This window comes from Lingula anatina, chromosome 3 (genome assembly GCF_051362555.1).
Source record: "Lingula anatina isolate TDL-2025a chromosome 3, LinAna3.0, whole genome shotgun sequence".
Taxonomy (NCBI): Eukaryota; Metazoa; Brachiopoda; class Lingulata; order Lingulida; family Lingulidae; genus Lingula; species Lingula anatina.
This window is the reverse complement of record NC_141769.1, coordinates 7,855,740-7,878,884: the sequence shown is the minus strand read 5'-3', so window position 1 is coordinate 7,878,884 and position 23,145 is coordinate 7,855,740. Positions and strand designations below refer to the sequence as shown.

At 39.6% G+C, this 23,145-nt stretch overlaps 1 protein-coding gene across 1 annotated transcript in view; it reads left to right on the top strand.

Moving 5' to 3' along the window:
• The first annotated feature begins 158 nt into the window (after positions 1-158).
• The window catches only part of LOC106180015 (scavenger receptor cysteine-rich domain-containing protein DMBT1), a 30,189-nt gene continuing 7,202 nt past the window's right edge, over positions 159-23,145 (top strand). The window contains exons 1-32 of the mRNA XM_013563877.2: positions 159-320; positions 2,179-2,286; positions 2,868-2,981; positions 5,097-5,210; positions 5,823-6,146; positions 6,407-6,706; positions 7,057-7,380; positions 7,887-8,192; positions 8,547-8,695; positions 9,036-9,160; positions 9,364-9,485; positions 9,925-10,269; positions 10,767-10,915; positions 11,447-11,723; positions 12,281-12,438; positions 12,895-13,019; positions 13,610-13,743; positions 14,016-14,206; positions 14,481-14,637; positions 15,158-15,412; positions 15,729-15,962; positions 16,315-16,650; positions 17,100-17,237; positions 17,812-18,006; positions 18,346-18,654; positions 19,457-19,792; positions 19,989-20,330; positions 20,521-20,673; positions 21,089-21,262; positions 21,399-21,528; positions 22,216-22,400; positions 22,895-23,046. Coding sequence (XP_013419331.2) covers positions 2,217-2,286; positions 2,868-2,981; positions 5,097-5,210; positions 5,823-6,146; positions 6,407-6,706; positions 7,057-7,380; positions 7,887-8,192; positions 8,547-8,695; positions 9,036-9,160; positions 9,364-9,485; positions 9,925-10,269; positions 10,767-10,915; positions 11,447-11,723; positions 12,281-12,438; positions 12,895-13,019; positions 13,610-13,743; positions 14,016-14,206; positions 14,481-14,637; positions 15,158-15,412; positions 15,729-15,962; positions 16,315-16,650; positions 17,100-17,237; positions 17,812-18,006; positions 18,346-18,654; positions 19,457-19,792; positions 19,989-20,330; positions 20,521-20,673; positions 21,089-21,262; positions 21,399-21,528; positions 22,216-22,400; positions 22,895-23,046 — 6,423 coding nt within the window. The 5' untranslated portion in view covers positions 159-320; positions 2,179-2,216. The remainder of the gene's footprint in view (positions 321-2,178; positions 2,287-2,867; positions 2,982-5,096; positions 5,211-5,822; positions 6,147-6,406; positions 6,707-7,056; positions 7,381-7,886; positions 8,193-8,546; positions 8,696-9,035; positions 9,161-9,363; positions 9,486-9,924; positions 10,270-10,766; positions 10,916-11,446; positions 11,724-12,280; positions 12,439-12,894; positions 13,020-13,609; positions 13,744-14,015; positions 14,207-14,480; positions 14,638-15,157; positions 15,413-15,728; positions 15,963-16,314; positions 16,651-17,099; positions 17,238-17,811; positions 18,007-18,345; positions 18,655-19,456; positions 19,793-19,988; positions 20,331-20,520; positions 20,674-21,088; positions 21,263-21,398; positions 21,529-22,215; positions 22,401-22,894; positions 23,047-23,145) is intronic.

The following is a 23,145-nucleotide window of genomic DNA, read 5'->3' as shown; positions in this document are numbered from 1 at the left end:
CCTAAAATGTATATCCACTACCACCCACTGTACCTTCAGAATGATTATTTGGGCAGCAAGAGCGGTAGACAAGCACGTTGACAGCACAGAAATGATTGGCAGTGTTAAATCGATGCCCGTGAAAACGTGCCTACACACGCGTTGTCCTCACGCCGACCGATACACCGGTGTATTCAATAATACGGTTGTGTTATTTCAAATCGCACGGTGGATTAATCTGTGAGCAGCGCAGATTGATCAGTCTGAGTTGTTGCTATTCCGTCATTTTCTATTCACCAGCTTGTGCAAAAGTCAGGACAGGACAAGCTCGACTATTACAGGTGAGTTATTTTCAGTTTTTTAATTTATTATTTTAGACATTTATTCGAATATTAGTTTAACTGCTATTTCTACCGCTCATCTCTCGATGCTGTCGGGAGCAAGTGAAAATTCATTACCGTATAACACTCTTGCATACAACAAGCTTATAACTAATTAAGCATCGTTTTTTATCTTTTTCGTCGCTTGAGTGAAATATTAAAGCAATGTCCAACCCAAAGATGCCCTTAATTTTCCAAAGCTGTTTTTTCTAATTTTGACCACAACTTTTTGACGAGATATTTTATCATTTTAACGAATAGAAAACATCTTAAAATGTAAAAAGAGCAAGGCACATTTGTGCTTTAGATCACATCCATACATTTATAGATAAAAGCATTTCATCTGGGAAAAATATAATGCTATATTGGCCTCCCTAGATTGTCACTTTGCGCGGAAGTAACTAAAACCCCCTTTACACTGGACAGCGTCCTTTCTGCGTTCTTTGTGCAACCATGGAACTGGCATCGCTGTGGTCATAGAAAGGAGGCACACGCATCGCTTTGGCTGCAGAAAGAATGCTCAATGGTCGGCCGGTTGTCGGCATATAAAGATTTTTTTATACTCCCAAACGGGGCTGCACTACGGGACGCAGAAAGGAACAATTTCTTAAGCTGGTTATGAATATATAAAAAAACACTTGTAAGCAGCTTTCCGTGCAAGCCTACTGCCTTTAAATAGGACATAGCATTCCTTTCACTTAATACATAAGTTATCTGTACTCCCAGACTTCCCAGAGCATAAAAAGCGCATGGCATAGACTGGTATACATGTATCAGCATTATCAAATCTCATGTTTCATAATTCATGGGAATATGTGAACCTGTATTACATAAAAGTTTTTACTTCCATTGTCATGGCTAAAGCAACGGTCGTCGACACTGCATTAGGGTGTGCAGTAAGATCGATTTTTTTAGATTTCTTTGGAAACAGGCATGAAATTCATCCCCAGATTCGTCTGTGAAAAGGAGTTGACTGTGTGCACGGGGGAAAATACTGGGCCAATAACTTAAGTAAAGGTTGCTTGGCCTTCATGCTAGTTCTTCGATAAGTCAATTGGGGACAATGCTCCAGTAGTTTGAATACGTCAAAGTCCTTAATGTAAAATGTCGATATACCTATAACAATGTCGTCTACAAAAAATATCATTGATCATGGCTTCCTCTGGATATATTGATGCAAAAAAACATCTTGCAAAGGAGAGCCGGTCAGGATGGCTGTCTTAGACTGCATGCCCAGATTTAGATCGATCCATTTAGATCTACCTAACTCCCTGGGGGTTCACGCTAAATTGCTGTTAGCCGAGCGTGCACGGTAGTTAATTACCCCCTTACAGCTTTTAGTAGGCGGGACAGACATTTAAGCCGGCTAAGCTGACAGTAATCTAGTGAGACTCCCCACAGGGATAGATCGATCTAAAATCTGTGGGAATGGGGTCTTAGTAGATTCCCTGCCTTTTTAGGTCAGCAGTAAATGCCGATATGGTCGATTAAATATCCCCTGTAGATCTGTCACTCTGTTTGCAGACCCAGAAGCATGCATCAGAGACGTAAAAAGTGGCTATGCCAGAATATAGCTGGGGTTGTGGTTGAGGGGGGGGGGGGGGGGGAGGCAAAAAAAAACATTCTTCTCGTCGATTTTTCTGGATATTTTTTCACTACATATAAAACGCAAATGTACAAGAATATGCATTGATTGGGCTTGAATGTAAAAACTTCTTGGTTTTGACTCGTTCGCTTTTTTCTTTCTTTTTTTGGGGGGAGGCAGGTTACCCTTGCAACTGTTATATAATAATTCTATTTTTTCTCTTCTTCACTACAGCTGTCTTATAGCTCGGAGGATGCTAAAACACGTCTAAAATGAAGGTCTCAAGCTACCGATGTCACCTGTGTGTGCTGTTTCTGGTGATTGTGACGTCAGCACAAGACAGTAAGTATACTCCTTTGAAATGTGTATACCTTTTTCATTCTTTCACTTTTTCCACAAGTAGATGTTGACCCCAATGCTTTTTTAATATCTAAGTTTTTAAAGAATTAATTTTAATAATGAAAAAGTGAATAGACGCGTGATTAGGTTAGTGCAAAAGAATAGAGCAAATATGGTCGAGTTTATCACCGGTTTCACTAAAACCGCTTTCAGGCTAACTGTTGGCTTAAAACACTTGATCACACCTACCCGTTTTGTCATCTTTGAGAACAGCACGAGTAGGTGTGAGGTTTTATTACCGGTGTACACTTCAAGATCCCAGAAGGACGTTTTATCTCCAGGTTTTGTATTTTGCTTAGGTAAAAGCGCGCTGAACACTCTGTGTGCGTGCATACATGAGCGTGTGTACGTGCATGACTCTCTCTCTCTGTGCGTGTGTGTGTGTGTGTGTGTGTGTGTGGTTGTGTCAGAGAGAGAGAGAGAGAGAGAGAGAGAGAGAGGAGATTAAGAGGGAGGGAAGGCATTGAGATGAGAGAAGACTGACCTATTCCCTTTCATTTAATGTAAATTTTGTTATATTCCAGCTGTAGATCAGTGTCTCAGTAACCCATGCCTAAACCTAGGAACGTGCACGGATGGGGACAACCAGTTCTCGTGTTCATGCGTCGCAGGATTCGCCGGGATAAGATGTGAAATAAGTAGGTCAAAGTCAGTTTTAAAGGACAACAATGTGCGGTAGACGTTAATAGCAAATTAATCAATTTACCTTCTCATCACCAAGGTATGCCCTCTTCAAAACGATTTGGAAAAGTATTATGTACAAACCTATTTTTGAGTTTTATTTCCACGTGTGTGATATATTATATGTATGTCCATTAAGAGAATAAATAAAAAATCAGAAACTTAGAACTAAAAAACGGTTGCATGGAGCGTAATTCTGTGACAGGTTGTGGCTATGATATATGTTGGTGATTAATGGAAAAGTTTTGAAATCTTTCTGAAAATTATACTTTTGCTATATAATGGCACAATTCCATATATAATGCCAGTATTAGGGCTGTAATCTAGCTACGTCAAGTTACTGCTACACGTACATATACGTGTTCAGAATGTTTTGTACAACAGAATCAGTTTTTATTACAAACAAATACACCAGAATTAAGATACATATACATATACATGTATATTGTATGAAAAGCCGCAAAAAAATTCGGCCAAGCCTAGGCTCGAGTATTAACTAAAGGTTTGTATTTGAATTTCCGACTGTATCGATTAATGTAATGTAAAAAGAGTTTGCCTGCTATTCAACTTATGTGAAGGGGATGGATAATGCTTTCATTTGCTCTTTCTCTTAGCCGAAATCTGATGATTTTTATGATATCAAAACAGCAGTGATTATAGAAGATTATTTGATACAACAGAGCCTACAAACGATATATTTGTACACGTAAAATGTACCACTCAGAGGAATATCAAACATGTGTTAGAACCCAAGTCCTTTTTTTATAAATGTAACTCGTAGTATAAGTCAAATACTTGTGTATACACTTAATGTGTGATTAAACACAACATTGTACACCTGAAAGACAAAGCTGTATCGTCGAAAAAATTAATAGACAAATCCAAACGTAAATGGGCAAAGAGAATGAAAACAATCAGAGTTGTGATAAATGCAAATAAAGTGCGCCCATCTGTCCACGGATATCGAATTCTGGGCCATGCTTCTATTTCAACAAACGCATTATGTGTGATTGGCGCTGTGTCTTATGTTTAAGGTACTAGCATCCTCTTCCAGAACTGATTTTGAATTGCCCACAATCAACATCGTGAAGGTGAGGCCAATTGCGCTCTCGAAGCCGTCGCGAACACTCGATGTATAACGGGTGTTTAATGATCAGGCTTGGCCGATAACAATTTCTGCATGCCACCCGATATAAACTGCTCTTCCACTGAATTAAAAAAGCAAAAACAATCTGCAACCTGCAGAAATCAACCTGTGAGTGAGTTAAGTGTTCTTCAGGTTGTTTGTTAAGCTTGTACTAGGCGTAGAGTGCAGGGTATTGCTCACTGAAATAGAAATATTTGCAGGTATTGAAGTTGAAACGTAAAGCTAACACATTTGTTTATAGAACTAAGTAGAAATACATCACCGTAATTGAGTTCTTTCTTGCTCCACAACCGCATGCTAATTGGGCTTTGAACAATTTCAAAAACTGTAATCAATTCCCAATGTCCGATCAATGCACTTGTGAGTTCATAGAGAAAAACAGTACACAGAGATTGATTTTTATTTTGCCCGAAAACCAGGCAAGACAATGCATTTTGTCCATTTGCGATCTTGTTTATTAAATCGGAAGGTCCTATTAAGATACTTAGTTTCTTACAATAACCCGTTTATATAAGATCAGTCCTATACGCGTGAATAGGACAAAACTCCTACTGTAGGTTAATTTCGAGTAAATACATGTCCATGTACACGTAGATATTCAGTATGAGCAGACTGAATTCAATAGCAATGCAATACAATACATCAGTGTTCCATTTGTGATAACTTAGAGCCACTAGGGCTTCGCACTATAAATCATTTATTACTAAAATTAGTTGGAATATTTCTACATAACATTTCTATCAAGAATCTATTTGTTTTCAAATATATTACAACCGAGCTGCATGTAACCTTTCTAATACAAAATGAACAGGTATTTCATTTGGTAATTGGTGTGATAATTTTTGTAGTTCTTTACATTTTGGTATCTCTGTTGTTTAAATAATTTTTGTTTAAATATATCTTTTTATCTACTTATCATAATTAGATATCAACGAGTGTAGTTCATACCCCTGTCAAAATGGCGGCACGTGTGTCGATTTGGTCAACAGCTACAGTTGCGCATGCCCAGTGCCATATGCAGGGACACGTTGTGAAACAGGTGAGACCCGAGATGCACTTTTTAGTTTATGCGTGAAGAATTAAAGGTAATCTATACGGGATTTAGTCTCCAAAACAAATTTTCCTCGTACAAAAAGGCAATTTTCTGTTCTGTTCTCGCGAATCATTGCCCGATCTGTCTGAGAACTTGGGTTCTATGTTTTATTCCACGTTTACTTTGGTGATTTATTTCTTAGACTGGTCAGTCATTTAGATTGCCATGCCCTCCTATACATTTCAGAAGGATAGTTTTTAAGATATTTGCAGGAAACATAGTCAAAAAACAAACAAACAAACAAACAAACAAACTTATTATCAAAATGCGTACAGAATACCTATAGTATTGACCATCTTCCAGACTCGTTGATGTCTGATGACGTTTTCGGTATTTTAAGTCACCCTGCCTAAGCGCAAATACTAGTGCATGTTAATGGGCGTGATTGAATGACGTTACATGAGGGTGGTGGCCAACATTAAGGTCACTGAATAACCAATTTCCGAGTATGGACATATTTGTTCACCAAAAGCAAGGTTGTTCAAAGTCTTGCGTCGATACATGTACTGGGTAGTTGTTTTGTCAACCACATGACGAATCATGTTCACTGTCTTTCAGCGCCGTCCTATCGCCTTGTTCCCGGTCCCCATTATGGCCGCGTGGAAACCCTATACCAGGGCTCCTGGGGTACGGCCTCTGTGGACGGCTTCGGCAAGGAGGAGGCGGACGTGCTTTGTCGCTCTCTTGGCTACACCGGCGGTATAGGCAGCTTCCACAGCGCAGACATGTACGGCGTTGGCTCTGGGGAAATCTGGCTCTCGGGGTTGTCCTGCACAGGAAATGAGAACTCTCTGGAAGAATGTCCGCCTAAAATATGGGGCGGTCACACCAGCGCTACGCACGCCAGTGATGCGGCGGTGTTTTGCTATGGATCGACATCCAGTAAGTGTGTTCTTATTTATTTGTTTGTTTGTTTATTTAAGTTTTTCATTAACGTCTAAGTAAGTTTGAATGTATTTTAAGTGAACTTGTTTTTGCAATATACATGTAGCTTTGTAATTGAAATTGTCAATTACTTTGCCAAACTTTTTTCTACAAGAAAAAGTACAATCAAAAATTATGTAATGATACTGATAAAATGACAAATATCACATAGAAACTTGGCCTTTCATTTAACTCAAACACTATGTGTATACTTTTAGGTTTGCTGTCCCACGGTTGGTACGGCCGCGTCATGCAGTACGTCGGCACCACTCTCAACAGCATCTGTGACACCAGCTTTGACGATAACGAGGCCAACGTAATCTGCAAGGAAAGAGGCTATGACGGCGGAAAGGCTTTCTGCTGTAAAACCTTCCACGGCTATACGTCTTTCACGTACGGTGATTTGGCGTGTACGGGCAGTGAAAGCTCCCTGGGGGCGTGTTCTCATTCAACAACATGCAGCGGAGGGATTGACAGGGCGGCGTCAGTTGTTTGCTACAAAAATAGCATAACTTACAGTAAGCTTCCATTTTTTTTTTAAATTTCGGTTTTGCATTGTGACATTATCATCTATCATCACTTATTAAACTTTTTTATTTAACGATTATTGTCAGTCCATTTATGTATAGAATGAGCAGTAGTGCACTCTTAAACAGATAATCAACTCGATATAACAACTTAAGTATTGTGGCTTATATACACCTTACATCCGAATTAAATAAAATATTTTGGTATGCATAAGAAGTACAAAAAGTAACTTAATAAGTCATGCAAATAGAAGAATCTCCATATAAAACATAATGAATAAAAAAAACATAGCATAAGAACTTGTAAAAGACACACGTTTCTTTATATTGAACCATTTCAGCGAGCACAGTGAGCCTGCAAACCAGTAACAACTACGGAACAGTCTTAATTACCTACTACAACGTCCCCGGCACCATCTGCGACGACAACTGGACCGTGGAAGATGCCACGGTGGCTTGCAAAATGGCCGGCTACCAACATGGCTACCCAGTGTTCACTGGTCAGATCTCCAACAGTTTGGACAGTCCAATATGGCTGAAGGATGTCCAGTGTGGAGGGACAGAGGGGTCACTCACTGCCTGCTCTGTTAGTGCGTGGGGTGGACACGGGGTGACGTGTGACCACAAACAAGACGCTGGGGTGATATGCTATGACACGGATGACAGTAAGTCATGCCCTGATCAATGATCTTAAATTTTGGCTTCCCTGATCTGTAGTGTTTGTGCGTATGAGAGCCTGTGTCTTTAGTGTGTGTATGTGTGTGTGTGTGTGTGTGTGTGTGTGTGTGTGTGCATGAGCGTGTTCGTGCGTGCGTGTTTTTTGATGCATTCTAAGTTTAGAGATGTTCATGTTTGTGAAAGTGTATGAAGATCTTCGACCTTTATTCATGTTGATGCATGTGGGTTTGGGTATGATGAGATTGTGTAAAGAGGAATATTAACGCCGGAAATCTTACCATCCACGTCTTAAAATTGTATCATAGAAATTGCATAAAGTTCGTCACGATAACGTATTTCCTGTTGTAAAAGCGTACATATTGTAATAAAAAGTACGATAAGTTCAGTTGGAGGCAATGTACATAATAATATGCTGATTGCTCGTAACTGTTATGTTGCTATGATATTGGCTGTAGCTAGGCTGATTTCATATACGTTTTCTATTCCATTTAAGCCACTGCCTACAGACTGACAAGCAGCTATTACGGCCGCGCAGAGGCTCACAAGTTTGGACGGTGGGGAAAGACATGCGTCGACAACTGGGACGACAACCAAGCCAAGGTGTTTTGTAAGGAGAAAGGGTTCTCCACGGGGTATGCCAGTTCCTGGAAGCAGGCGCCGTGGCCGACGTTCGTCAAGGACTTCAGTTGTGCAGGAACTGAGGGCAGTTTGTCCCAGTGTGTGGGGTCTTTTGGTGCCACTAGCCGGTGCACGGATACCACGCGTTCAGCAGTCGCGTATTGTACGCAAGATACACAAGGTGAGGATTTCTGATGTAGGAATGTTGCACATGTAACCCCACTCCCAGCCACCCCTAAAATCATAATATAAAATAAAATTAACTGATTTGTTGAATTGGTGGAAACACATGATCCCATTTGAGAATTTAGCTGAAATCCAGATCGCAGAAATACAATGAATATCAAATATTTTACCTGAAACTACATTTGTCGGTCGATTGCAGCCCCGGTAGAAATTTCAGATGGGACTCTGCGCTTAAAATCATGCAGCTTACATAACCATTTGCACAGTTAATAAAAGGTTAATTTTCTTCTCATTTTAAATATGCTTTCGTCCTGCTACTCAATTTTTATATTATTATGTTTTCTGTTAGTTTTGGACGCATGTCCAGCTGGCTGGAAAGTATTCAACAACACGTGTTACCTGTTCCATACTACGGGACCTAAGGACTGGACACAAGCACACGACCACTGTAACAACCTCAACGCGGAGCTGGTGTCATTTGGCTCTGAAGAAGAAAAGGTCGGTGCTTGTCACTCTGGGTTCAATATGACATAAGTTAAATTTTAATAAAAGTGGAAAGAAACGACACCAGCTTGTGCAGTGTCAAGATATTTTAACAACATTCCATGTTTCGGAGTTAAGGAGTCTTCTTTGGCGGAAGTGTTTTATTCTGTGTTTTAGTAGCCTTCAAATCGCCAAAGCTTTTTTTAAATACGAATAAAGTTACAGCAGAATGAATGAAATAATGTTAACTGATACGTGATTGAAAACAGAAGATGAATGTCTCTGTGTAATGATATACCTAAATTGAATGCGGTGAGAAACTTTTATTTTATATGTTTTTATTCTGATTATCTAGACCTGGGTGATGTCCACCATGCTGGCCACAGCTAACAGTGGTTACATGATCGGTCTGAGTGACCAGGACCACCATGGCTACTTCATATGGCTGGACGGGACGGCCAACTGGCTGGCCAATACAATGTGAGGGCCCGCATTTTCTAATGCTGAACCTGGTTTATTTTACGCAATGTTCAACTTAAAAGTCAAATAGATACATGTAGAACAGTTATTCCAGTGTGACATCCCGCCGACTTTACTACGCAGTGTACTGACATAATGTGTACAAAAATACTACTGCAGCAAGAAAACATGTCTTTTTATCTAAAACTTTAAATTTTCTTCAGCCCATGGGGTAGTGGGGAGCCAACTGGAGCGACGCATTGTGTCGAAGCGCGCACAACAAACCTGCTTCACGTGATAGCATGCACGGGAGTCACGCGTAATTTTGTATGCGAGAAGAAGCGAGGTGAGTTTAAGCCTGTGGCCTCTATTAGCCGTTGTCTAAAATTTATTGATATTTTTTCGTAGCCTCATTATATCTAATTATTTCTTAAGGTTCTTTAAAAAAATGTTTTTATCCATTTGTCGTATTTCTTTTTTATGAAACTGTAAGCATGGAAAGCCCCAATCTTTAACTTTTAACTTTTTTTGTAATACACCCCTTGTCATTCTACTCTGTGGGAAAACTGAAATTATTTCCAGTTGTTTGATGTACATGTTTAATTACTGACTGGATAAAATTGATGATTATTGTTATTGTTATACTGAGAATAAATTATTATGAAAATGGGTCAAATAATTACATGTACAACCAGTTATGTTATTTTCCGTTTAAGATGTAGTATTGAAAATCGCCAAGTGAAATAATAAGATTTGGGCTTACGCACAAAAATGTTTTGTTGCAGACGACGTCAGCTTTCGGTTCGGCGGGAAAGGCGTCAACTTCGGTCCGGTTGAGGCGGCTATCGCCGGTCATTGGGGGTCAGTTTGCCGAACGTACTGGGACAGCACGCATGCCCAGCGACTCTGCCAAGAATTGGGCTACACTGGATGGAAGGCATACGCGTACACGCAGTTTGAGACGCCCTATCGGCCCTTCAGGTACACCATGGACCACGGCTGTGGGCGTCCCCCGAGCCGCCATGATCACCCCCTGAGTGCGTGTAATCATTATGGTTATGGGTGGAACTATTGCGGGTCCCAGTACAGTAGTAAGGCTGCTTCGGCTGTTTGTTTCAACCATGATGCAGGTAAGTGTTGTTTAGGGCACTTTATTTACATGGAAGTCAGAGTCGCCTTGCGGTGTTCCTTAATGATATCCATACATCTCCCAGCGTGTACTAAAAATTCTTCACTCATCTTGCTTAACTGTATCCCCCCTCCCCCGTACTGTAAATGCCAGTTTCTTTAAATCGTTTTTTTTTTTTGTGGACACAAATGAGCAAAATGGAATATAAACTGAAGGGTTACATGGGTTAAAATGCCTGTGCGATATTTTATTCCAATAGTATCTATAAAATGGACAATCTTTGGGGGATCTTGTTTTATAAATGTATTTTTGCATCAATTTCATGAAATCAATCAAGCCAAATACATGTAATCTATGTTAAACAGTAATTCAATTGAACTTTGTTCAGACCAATAAAATGCAAAGAGACTAAATGTTATGTCCAGACACAAATAAGCTCGGATAGGACAGTTGCAAAATGTTTTATCTATCCTGTGTCTATTCCTTTTTGTCTTTCAGATCAAACATTGACCTTTTCTACCATTGGCCACAATCCTAGGTTTTACGAATATCTAGATATGAATGTGGAAAACAGAAACTTCATCATCATTGAATGCAAGATTTGTAACGACATGCATGTTGGTTTGGCGGAATTTTGGGGTGAACAGGTAGGTTTTTTGTACGGATAATCAGCCTCAGTGCTTCAAACTCGGCCAAAAAGAGACTCAAAGTACGAAAAATAACATGTGCTGTAAGGTAGGAAATCCTCCACTTAAACTCGTCACAACCAATGACAGTTAACTTTAAAGTTTAAAAACAGATATGACAAAATGGACATGTGTTAATATATACATGTACCTTAACATACTTTAGTAAAAGGACATTTTATGGCATTATTAAGGGTGAACACTCGGGTTTCCCTGCTGCTCTACTGCAGTTCAGATACTGTGCATCTCGCCTCGGCCCGTCATTCTAAGCCGGAGGTGACACACGCACAGCCGCCTTATATTCTTTAACGTGATCGATCTGAAGGATAAAGTTTAACTTAGATTATGTTCAGGCATCTTCAATTTTCTGGGAACAGGTACCTCTTTATGTTTCGCTCATAAAATCGTGTTATTTGCCTCATTTGAATATGCCACCAACATGTATATGAATGTTGTCTATATTTGCAATCATATTTGTGATCGCTTTCGCAGACGAACATCTACGAGATTGTCATAAGCGGGTGGGGTAACACACAGAGTGCAATACGTGGAGAGCTTGGCACAGACCAAAGGGCTGTCGCAAGCACCAGTGGCTTCGTTAACTGCAACCAGTTTAGGACGTTTTGGTTCGGATGGCACAATAACAAACTGGAGGTGGGGCAGGGAGAAACGTACGGAGAAAATCGGTTTCTGTTCCACCAAGACCAACAGCCAAGACCAATTTCTTACGTAGCCGTCAACAGCTTTACCATTGCTGGTGATTGGAAAAGTACGGTGATATAATATTTGATCTGTGCATGAGCGTACTGTTTCCTTTACCTAACTCTTTTCTACAATTTTTGAAACTTTGATCAGGAAAAACAAGATAAGTTTTGCGTATGATATTGAAAATAACATTGAGGATCCAGCATTTTGCAAAAGGATTGGGGCGGGTGCGTAGATAAAGAAGCGTAATCCTCAATTCACTCTGCAATTTTTAAGAAGAAAACAGAGACACGTTTATGGAAAACATAAAACATAGGGGTTGAAAGTGTTTCATCTATTTCTTTCTTTATCTTTCTTTCCTTTGTTGCTTGCTGTACTTATAAAGGGGTAGGGAAAAGGGATATACATGTAAACTAAGATGATGCAATAACCCCTCCTCCTAAGTTCGCCACATCATAAGACAGGGTCGTTGAAAACTATTGTCACCCTTTGTACGCCAGAAAAACTACTTATCTTTACTTGAAATCTAGACCTACTGAATATTACCAGTAAAGTTACAACATTTAGACCTACTTGAGGTGGTCAATCCTGTTGAAACATAACACTTCTTTCTCTCTCCAGTTCGCCTGCCGGACTGTCCACATGGCTATTACCCCGGCCCTCTGTCTACCAATGCATGTTACAAGTTTGTTACCCAGGCAGCAAGTCACCAGGATGCTCAGAGAGACTGTTGGCATGACAACGCCGATCTCGTGACGTATGCAAGTGATGTCGAGAGGGTAGGCTTAGACATTTGACGTGACGAATTAAAGGAAAATTAATATGTCGTTAGATGTTATAATGATACACTGTATATGATGACAATATAGCCATTGTCCATTTTCTGATGTTAAGGATATCAGATTTAATGGCATACCGCGTTTCTTTCGCGTTTATTTTTCATAACATCAATATCAAAGATGGCGGATATTTTTTAAAATACATGCAATATAATTGGTTAAAGATTATGTACATTTGATTTGAAGTCAATTATTTTTGTCGTAAATAGAAGATGTACACCGCATAACAGATATAGTCTTTCATATAGTCTTTCAGATAAATGCTGTTCATGTGTAAAACAACACAATGTTGCCTCTCTTTTAGTCAGGCGCTGGTTAGACATTAATCACACTCTTTGAAACATAGGTTCAAATAACGTTCGTTTGTTAATTTTTTCCATAATTGTGATTTTTAAGCTGTGGGCAGAAGCGCGCATGCGGGACAATGGCGGCGGGTGGTGGCATATTGGAATGAGTTACCTTGGTAACGAGAAAGGAGACTTCCAATGGGTAGATGGCACAGCCATGGTTGACTCTATCCTGTAAGTTCAAAAGTCCATTTTTACCAACATTTATCAGTTGAACAAGTCTCTCTCTCTCAAAATAAAAAAAAGATTTTTTCCATGAATAAAATAAAACATTCCTTTATTTTCCATTTCGGACAACGGATACTTAACTTTATGTGATTTCTTGATATGGGCATCCCTTGCATGTCACGCATTATATTAATTGATATTTATGTCGAGCAATTCTTGTGAAACCGATTTTTTCTTTGATTTTAGTTTTAGCTTAAATGAATACAATCTAGCTATACACGTAGAATCTTCTCGTGTCTCAAACAAATGACCGACATTGCACCTATATAGGCTTAAAAAACTGTCCTAGCTCAAAGTCTTCAAGTTTAGCAGACACTGGTGGCAAGTATTTGACTATATATATATATATATATATATATATATATATATATATATATATATATATATATATATATATATATATATATGTTGTGCGTTTTCTTTACATTTTTGAGATATGCATATATAGTCACATGCTTATACATGTACCAGTACGATATATAGCATTGCATGATGCAGGGTATGCAGAACAAGTTGAACCAATTTTTTAAAAATAGGAAATGGGAGTCCAACGAGCCAAATGGCGATGGTGCTTGCATACGGACGCTCAGCGACTCAAATGATGCAAACGCAATGTTGAGTGACTGTGTGTGCAGCGACCTTTTGAAGTACACGTGTAAAAAACCGAGAGGTAAGATTTCTGATATTTCAGTAACGATGGCCCTTTGAATAAACTAACAAATACGGGTATATAAAATGCAAGGTCAAGTCTTTTTTTCAAAGGGATCCTCAAACGGATTTCATTTGTTAGAGATATCATAGGTTTAATTTAGGGAGCCTTTTTTATTGTTATTATTATTCTTGTTGCTATTGTTGTCTTTGTTATTCACGCAGTATTTAAAAATTACCAATGTGCAGTGAAATGTTATTCTGGTTAAAAAATCTTGCTCACATTTATCACAGGAAATACCCAGCGTCTGTTTGTGTACCGCTGGGGCGACATTCGCTCCCCTGGTTACCCATTGTCTGACTACCCTGTCAGTGTGACGTATAACTGGTACATCCGGGTACCAAAGGAGAGACACGTGGCCTTGAAGTTCGCACGAATCAGTTTGGAGGGAACGAATGGGGCGTGTACCAAGGATTATGTCGAGGTATGTTGATGTAAACGTTTGGGGGGGAATATTTGATTATTCACACAAGCTCAAGTGCGCAAACAACAACTAAAGCCATATGAAAACCATGAAAAGCATAAAATTATAGACGCACACAAGATGTATACAAAGAAGTGTTTTTTTATTTACTGCGAAGCGTACATGCTCGCTTTAAATGGCGTACAAAACACATTATCTTCATTTATTATTTAATTTTTTTTTCATTTATTTATTTTTGAAAAGTCTAACATTGTATCACATAAACATATTTTAGGTTCGTGACGGCCATGACAGTAATGCGGCCATCATAGGGAAGTACTGCGGTGACGTCATGATCCCATTGATCAGGTCCAGTAGCAATAAGCTATGGGTTAAATTTGTCTCAGACGGGGACACCACCTCGGAGGGGTTCGCCGCGTCCATTGTGGCAGGTAAGCAGCTGATATGCCCTTACGTTTATGTTTTCTTGTATTAACTCATAGCGTACATGTATCTATGCAGGGGAGTAGCGGTACATATGGTCACTCACCTCCTCTCTTCACCTCGGAGATACGCCTTTCTTCCTCCCAAAAATTATTTCTATCAGGCAGATCGTAAACATGCCTCAGAATTGCACCACACCCCCAACCAACAGTCATTAACGAAAGACTTGTTTGGGCAGTGAATCCATAGTGCGGGTTATCACCTTTATTTTTGTATATGTCAGTTTTTGTTATATTTCCAGTACATACTGTAGCACATATCATGCTGAAAGCGATACGTTTACAGTGAACATTTAACTATACGTCGAATTATTAAAAAACAAATTTCTGTGCGGTACCATCGTAATATCTCACGGATTGCTTACATTAAATGCATGTTTTATCAAGAACAACTACTGAAACCATCTTCCCAAAATAAGAATTTTCCAATATAGTCAGTCTTTATGGGATTAACTTTTCTTTTAAATAGAATGTGGAGTCGGATATGAGCGCAGCGTCTGGACGAAAACCGCCGACCTGAGCAGTCTGTCCGGCAAGGATTTCATGGTGAGGACAGCCAGTTCAGTCGCAGATTGTCAGATGGCCTGTGACAAGGACTACACGTGTTACGCGGTGTACTTTGACTCTGCTAACGCCATGTGCTACATGCAGCTGAGAGGGCTTGCCGGCATGAGGGTGCAACTGGGGGGTGTCAGTTTGGAGAAATACGAGCATGAGTGTCAAGGTAGGGAAGGGATTGTTGCTTATTGCATATTTATAATTTAAACTGTATGCATACTCGAACATTTTGGAAGTCATAGGATAGAATGATGGGGAATACACAAGTTGTATAGGAATTTCAAATTGGTGATATGGTTGCTAGAAATATTTACAGTGCTTGAGTAGACTGGTTGATTGAGTGATTGATTTAAACAGGCTTGTAAACTCTTGTAATTCTTTGGAAGATTGATTCATTGATAAAGATAGGAGAAGAAATATATCAAATATTTTAAAACATGAGATACTACCATGTACTCATGCAAAACTTTTACTTTTTACAGCTTGTTCTCGTCTCTGGACATCGTCCACTGGCTATTACACCACACATTTACTGGACAGTCGTGACCAGATGACGCTGGATGACTGTAAACAATGGTGTCAGGACACGCCCTCCTGTCAATCAATCGATTATCTCGATGGCAACCAAAGATGTTACCTACGATACGGAAGCCTCGCCACTGGAGGAGCGCTTAACACTAACGCCGCCTATGTTCATTATGAAACATCTTGTGAAGGTATGTCATTGGTAAATTTTCATCATGAAGTAACAGTAAGCACTCTCGATCATGTTTTATTGCTCCATTTTCCCTTTGATGCAAAATGTTTTTAATATGTAATAAATACTTTTTAATGTTTCATGGTTTCAAAACATGATGTAAGCTGTAAAACATTCCTCTCTTTTGCAGCGATTGCTTTTCAGCTTAATTTCAAAACGATAAGACTATCGTATTCTTTTCTCTAGCGCATACTCGTTGTTTCACCGTTGCAATTTCTCCATATGATGGCATGTCACAGACATGTGTTTGATTAATTTATTTGTGTAATGGAAAGATGGGGAAACTGTTTACAATTACATTTCACTTTTAGCTGTGACAGTACGATTACAAGACGGTGGTACCTGGTACGGCCGAGTGGAAGTATTTAACAACGCAACTAATACCTGGGGAACCATATGTCAGACATACTTCACCAACAAGGAAGCAGATGTCGTTTGCAGACAACTGGGGTTTTTCGGCGGTCGAAGAAACGAGAAGTTTGATTCCAGTATCCCTGTGTATCTTGACCACGTGGACTGTACTGGCGCAGAGACATCTATCGAGCAGTGCATGTACCATGGGAGTCGACTGGTACAGTTCCGCCACTCTGATTGGACAGTCCTTGGCGCATGCAGTGATGCCGCTGTCTACTGCTGGCAAGAAAAAGGTATATCAATTTTTGTCGGGAATTCCCTTTTTTAATCGTGCCTTTTAGTTCATGTTTTAGGTTCGTTTTTAGAGGGAACATTTACATTTTAACACTGGAGAGTTTTCTATGCACTCTTTATATATTTTCTTATTTCAGTTGAAATGTACAGGGATAACGGATTTCATGTCGCAAAATACTCCATATTAAAATGTTCTTGATTGCATTAAGAATACTCTTTCCATGGAAACATTTACCATAACCAATTGGACCCATTCCTTTCATTCAAAGCAACGAATCAGAAAGCAGACCCTACATCTTTTTTTCTAATTGTGTTCGGTACGTGCGAAAATATTACCCTCTTTGGGCAAGATCGTTTATTTTGACTAATAACATATATTTTCTCCTTCATTGTAAAATGTGTCACCGATACAATCACGTGTTGGTGTTCAACTTGGTTTTTATACTAGGTCCTGAATTTCGACTGGTCCCTGGTCCAAACTATGGGCGCCTTGAATTGGCGATTGATGAGAACTGGGGGACAATTTGCTGGTCGCACTTTAACTGGCATGAAGCTAGGATGATTTGCCGCAACATGGGGTACATTGGTACGTGCATGCGCCTAGTGATTGGTTCCAATCGAACATGATGTCATTGGTTAAGGGATAGATAGACAGATAGACAGACAGACAGATAGATAGATACATGTAGATGTGCAGTGATAAAGAGAAAGAAAGCTCTAAAATTGAAATTTGATATATTCTCATTTGAATGTTTGTTCATGTTCGCTCGCAACTGCGATTAAATGACTCGACGCCAATAAAGACTGACAGATATTTGATGTGCTGGAGAACATCATGTAAATTTCTGAATGTATCTGTCATTTTGCATCAGTCAGAATGAAAAGAAAAAAAATTGACAAATTAAGATACTTGCTCAAATGATTTCGCGTATAAGTTTCAATTGCGCATGTAATTTGTCTATCCTAACGTTAACGGTCTATTGAAATTCAGGTCATCTATTTCAAAAATCAATTTCGAAAACCACTCTTCCTGCTTCAATATTTCTAACTGACGTAGACGCGTATGGATATGTAGTGAGAGCCCGAAGCAGAGGTAAATTATTGTACCGAGTTTAATTTTCAGGGATACTATTAAAGACCTTGTCAAATCATGTTTCCAGATGGTCACGTTATTACTGAGATAGATGCTTATGGACAGGGGAGTGGACGAATCTATATGAGAGGCCCTATTTGTACCGGGTCCGAGGCCTCTATCCTGGACTGCCCATTCTATCACGAAGGAATGAAGGAAAACGCCTGCGGTGGCAACCATGCTTTAGACGTTGCTATATTTTGCTTTGTGTCGACGTCAAACAGTAGGTTTAATATATTTTCTATTACATTTGTTGAGTGAGTCGAGATATTCTGTGCGCGTTGTTATTTTTTATTTTTATCTTTTTATTGTTTTTGATTAAAACTGCAATGAAACAAATTTTATTGTCTATATCACAACTGCATTTACCTAAATATACTTTGCGCCGAGATACAAATATCATGTATGAAATCCCCCAAACGATCTTATAATATTTCCTTCAGCTTGAAAATAAGAAACGTTGGGTGCTTTTACAACACATTTTTATAAAAGATCTAGGAATTAAGTTAAACAAGGAAGTATGAGAAATCGGCTAAGCTTAATCCATCATTTTGATTGACAGGCGCTGTGTTGTACGGTCACTTTGGACGCGTGGAGTTCTGGATAAACGGCGTCTACAATCACAGACGTCCAGTGTGTGACGGCAGTTTCGACGACACCGACGCGACGGTCGTCTGCAGCGAACGCGGCTTTGACTCCGGGCACGCCGTTTGCTGTGGGTCGTCTTCACCCTGGGGACATAGCTCGAGTAAGAGCAACTGGCAGTGCACTGGCTCAGAGAGTTATCTTCTGGACTGTACACATACCGACTCTCACTGCTCTCACTATCACTCAGCAGCTGTGTTGTGTTACCAGTCTTCTATAACGTACGGTGAGTAACTCACAACTGGTTGATGGTATAAAATGTAAATCTAAAGTCCTCATAGAAACTTAACGTGCTTTTCCCTATGAAGAATGACGTAAGTAGGCCTACATGTAGCTATCAAATGGTTGATGGTATAAAAGGAAGTCCAAAGTTTTTAAAGAGACATGGCGTAAGTACTTCACTAACAAATGGTTGACGATAAAAAATAAATTAAGTTTCTTAAGAGACTGTTGTTTGTACCTGTGCGGCGTGGAGTTTTTACCCTCAACGATGACGTCATAACTTCCAGGGCTCACGTTGCTGTGTCATGTGATCAAGACGCATTGATGAAGGGTGTAAACGTCATACCTCTAGTCTCTTCAGAAACGATTAACCTCTTGGTCACCTTTACACACGTGGCAATGAAACCCCTATCTCATCAATTTGTTCCATGTGTTGTATGAATTTCTGAAGGGCAAAACTGATGTACATGTACCAGCCATTCTTTTAACCCAAAGTAATATCCGAAGTAGTGAATTTGTTTTTTTATTCAGTCATTCATTAGTACTTATTTGTTTTGTATTTCATTGTAGTTGATTGGCCGTTTGGTCCGTAGATAAATTATAAATAATTTCATTTCATTTAAGTCAAAAAATAAGATATTTATTTTTGAATTTTGAATTAAAAATTTTCACTTAACCAGTCAAATAAAATTTTGAAGTAACATACAGACATAGGAACTCACTTTATCATTTATTGAACCTCTTTTTACTCACTTTGGCATTTTAGGAACAGATGCCTTAATTTTCTTACATATTTTTCGTTTCAGCCAATGAGTGGAAGCTTTCACGCGGCAACTGGGGGTTCCTGCAGGTGAAGTACAAGAATGCTTGGGGGATCGTCTGCGACGATGACTGGACGATAAACGACGCGATGGTTCTCTGTGGGGCTAAGGGTTTTGACAGTGCTATTCCTTACGGTAACGGCGGCCTAGGGAGAGACTGGGGGCCACGGATCTTCTGGATTCAAAATCCTGTCTGCAACGGGAACGAGGCCAGTATATTTGAGTGCACGTTGGGAAGCATAGGTGGCGGCTACTACCCGACATGCGACCACATGGTTGGAGGGGTTGGTGTTTATTGTTATGATTCAGGCGCGGCCTCGTGTGAGTATTTTTTGCTATTGTTTAAATAATGAATGGAAGCATAGAGTTCTAGTAGATACCCCTTCCCCTCAGATAAGAGCTTAACGGCTATTTATCAACATTACCCTTTCTTACACCTAATGCTGTGAACATGAATACACATTTCCTGCATGCGCTCCATATTCCTTACATAGTATTCCAAATTATTTCAAACCAGCGTATAGCTTCCGTCTGGCTGACAGGACATCTACGTACGGCCGCCTCGAGGTGAACACTCTCGGGGAATGGGGGGCAGTCGGAGCGGACCCCAACCTTTCCCCCACCAGCCTGGCCAACCTAGCCGTGGTGGCCTGCAAATCAGTGGGCCTTGAAAATGGCACTGTGGTCTTCGGTAACCCAGTGGGTTATCCATGGCGACCCATATGGTTTTACAATGTCACGTGCACCGGAAGTGAGGCCTCTTTGGATGAGTGCCAGAGAGCGCCAATGAGCGAGGCTGCGCACTGGGACCGACGACTTGATGTCAGCATGGTGTGTTGGAATAACGCCAACCCGCCAGGTAACGATTCTGTTTTGTTAAATTTAACCAGTTGCATCATGGAATGATAGTTTCAAAATGAGATGAATGTTAAAAGTGTTAGAGAACCATTGTGAGAACCAATAATAAAAAAAGTGATGATGATGATGATGGTGATAATATAAATAATTATTATTATGACTTATAGATTTAAAAAAATTACCTTTTACAGACATAACGATCAGCCTATCCAACGGTTATTATGGTAGAGTCTATATCCAGTACGGTAGCGATCATGCTGGAATCATATGTCAAGACGGCTGGGATGACGCCGATGCTACTGTGTTGTGTAGAACACTAGGATATTATGGCGGAGTTGCATCAGGTGAGACGGTCGATTGTGACATGCTTAGTACCCAGCAAACACATAACGTTATTATAACGTTACCATAACGTCAATTTTACAAAAAAAAAAAAAACGTTATGGCCACGTGATGGTAACGCTATAAAACGTTAATGGCTAAAGGGCGGCTTTTACTTGTACAAACTAACGTTGACACGATAATTGGTCTGAAAATTTAGGCAAGTTTTGACTGAGAAAGGAGATCTTTTAGATCGGTCTTATTTTATAAATCCAAACACTCGCTGATGTCCGTACCAAGAAATTATAGGGTATTGAATCTGTCGAATCCACATAATGGTCTTGTTTATTAAGACCAGCGTATACGTGTGACTCTAATAACAAGAGTACTTGTTTATGTTGATTTCAGTGACATTGTTTTCTTGTCTTCTTAATCAAGGTTTACCGAGGCGGACCTACTCATACTGGCGACCTATTTTCATGACTAAGGTGGAATGCACTGGGAATGAAGCCAGCATATTTGATTGCCCATGGTCCATTTCGGCAGATCCTGACCTGTGTTATCTTGGAGATCACAGAACTCCTGCTGGGGTGGTCTGCTTTGACTCTGCTGGTATGGCTTTACTTGAAGAATTATATTATGAATAATTTTAATTTAGAAACTGAACCAACTGACTGATGGAGACTGGCGCAAGAAAAAATTAATATAACACATATCTTTTATTCTTATGTTCTGTCCCAATTTCCAGAATCAAGCGTCATAGAATACCGCCTTACAGATGGGCACCCATACCGTGGTAGGATGGAGATGTCCATGAACTATGTGTGGGGAACAGTGTGTATACATATTGATAGTTCTCACATAGATATATACTGCCAGTAAGTAGTTTCCACCGTGGATTTCACTGACCACTTCTCATATCGATAGATCACGTAGTTTCTGCATGTCAATACCTAAGTATTTATCCCCTGGGATTCACAATCTGCTACACGTATATCGATACTTCTCACATACATATATATATACATGTATATACTGTCGGGAAGTACTTAGCACGCTGGATTTGCAATCTGCTTGAAAATCTGCAAAGGTAACTTGCAGCATGTTCTGGGTAGAGAATCAATTCAATCACTGTTCACATTCAGATACTTAGGGTGGCATTATTAATTTAACACTGCAGCGAGCATGTCTTGCCACACCTTTTCCAAACTCGATTTAAGGTCATGGTGCTCTCATTAGCAGGCACATTTTAAAAAACTGTCCGCTTCGACCTCGCCACAGAACACAAACAGGTCATGCTTCATTCGTTCAAAACTTATTTTGATATAGGCAATCATCATACTATAGTCTAATAATTTGTGGTAATTGAAGCATCCCACTTGCTATATCTTTTAATTGTATCAACCAGTGTTCACACTTCTGCTTAATACAGATTTCAAGTTAAGTGCGCATCTGATATACCTGTCTTTGTTCAGTATTTCCGAACAGTATTTGCAACATTCATTATTTCTGTTTAAATTGAATATTGCACAACTCTATCTGGTTTTTCCATTTCCCGTCTTCAGACAGGTTGGGTTTGATGACGGTCAGATGTACACCGACGGTCAAGGTACTGGTCCCATTTGGATGCGAACATACCATAGTTGTACAGAGAGCAATATCCACGATTGTAATAGATATGGCTACGGTTTCACCCACTGCAATCACGGACAGGATGCTGGCTTTGATTGCCGGCGGAATGTAGATCAAGGTGAGTACAATTCTGGCTTGTGAATAGCATTTGGTTAAGGAGTGTTGTTGTATTTTTTTTATCCCATTGCCCATTTCAGTGTGTGGAATGTGCAGATCATATACAGGCACTTTATTGATCTGATTATCTTGCGTGAAAGGCTCATAGTGAGTGTTATATAGTTTTGTGGAAGAAATGCATTTTTCTTGGAAATTTTGACGCTTTTCGGTCATCGAATTAACATTATTTCGAAAAACGTTGACATAAATACGATCTTTAAATCCATTTAAGCTCTAAGTATGACTCTCAGAATGGAAGAGACTGGTAAATTTCACTCATAACGGAGATATTTAGAACTCAAAAAGCAATTGTACATGTAGGTCAGAATTTTTTCAATAATTAAAATTACTAAAGAAATGTCAACTTTCCGGCTAAATACAGGTCCAATGCGCTTTCTTTACCTAAATATACAGTTTTGATTTCTACCCCAACGATCAAATCAATTCCCTTTTCAGTGTGCGATAAGCCCAGACTTTTTAAAGGGGAAGCTGGTTTCTTTAGAACGCCTGGGAACCCCTTTGAAGTGTATGGAAACGATCTTCAGTGCGAATATAATATCTTAGTGCCACGTGGGTATCGCGTGGCATTGCACATTACCGATTTAAGGGTAAGAAAACCTCAAACTCTACCTACTTCTTATCTGTTATTTCTAACTCTTATTTATACTGTGCATGTACCTGTATGAAATAAGATTTACATATATAAA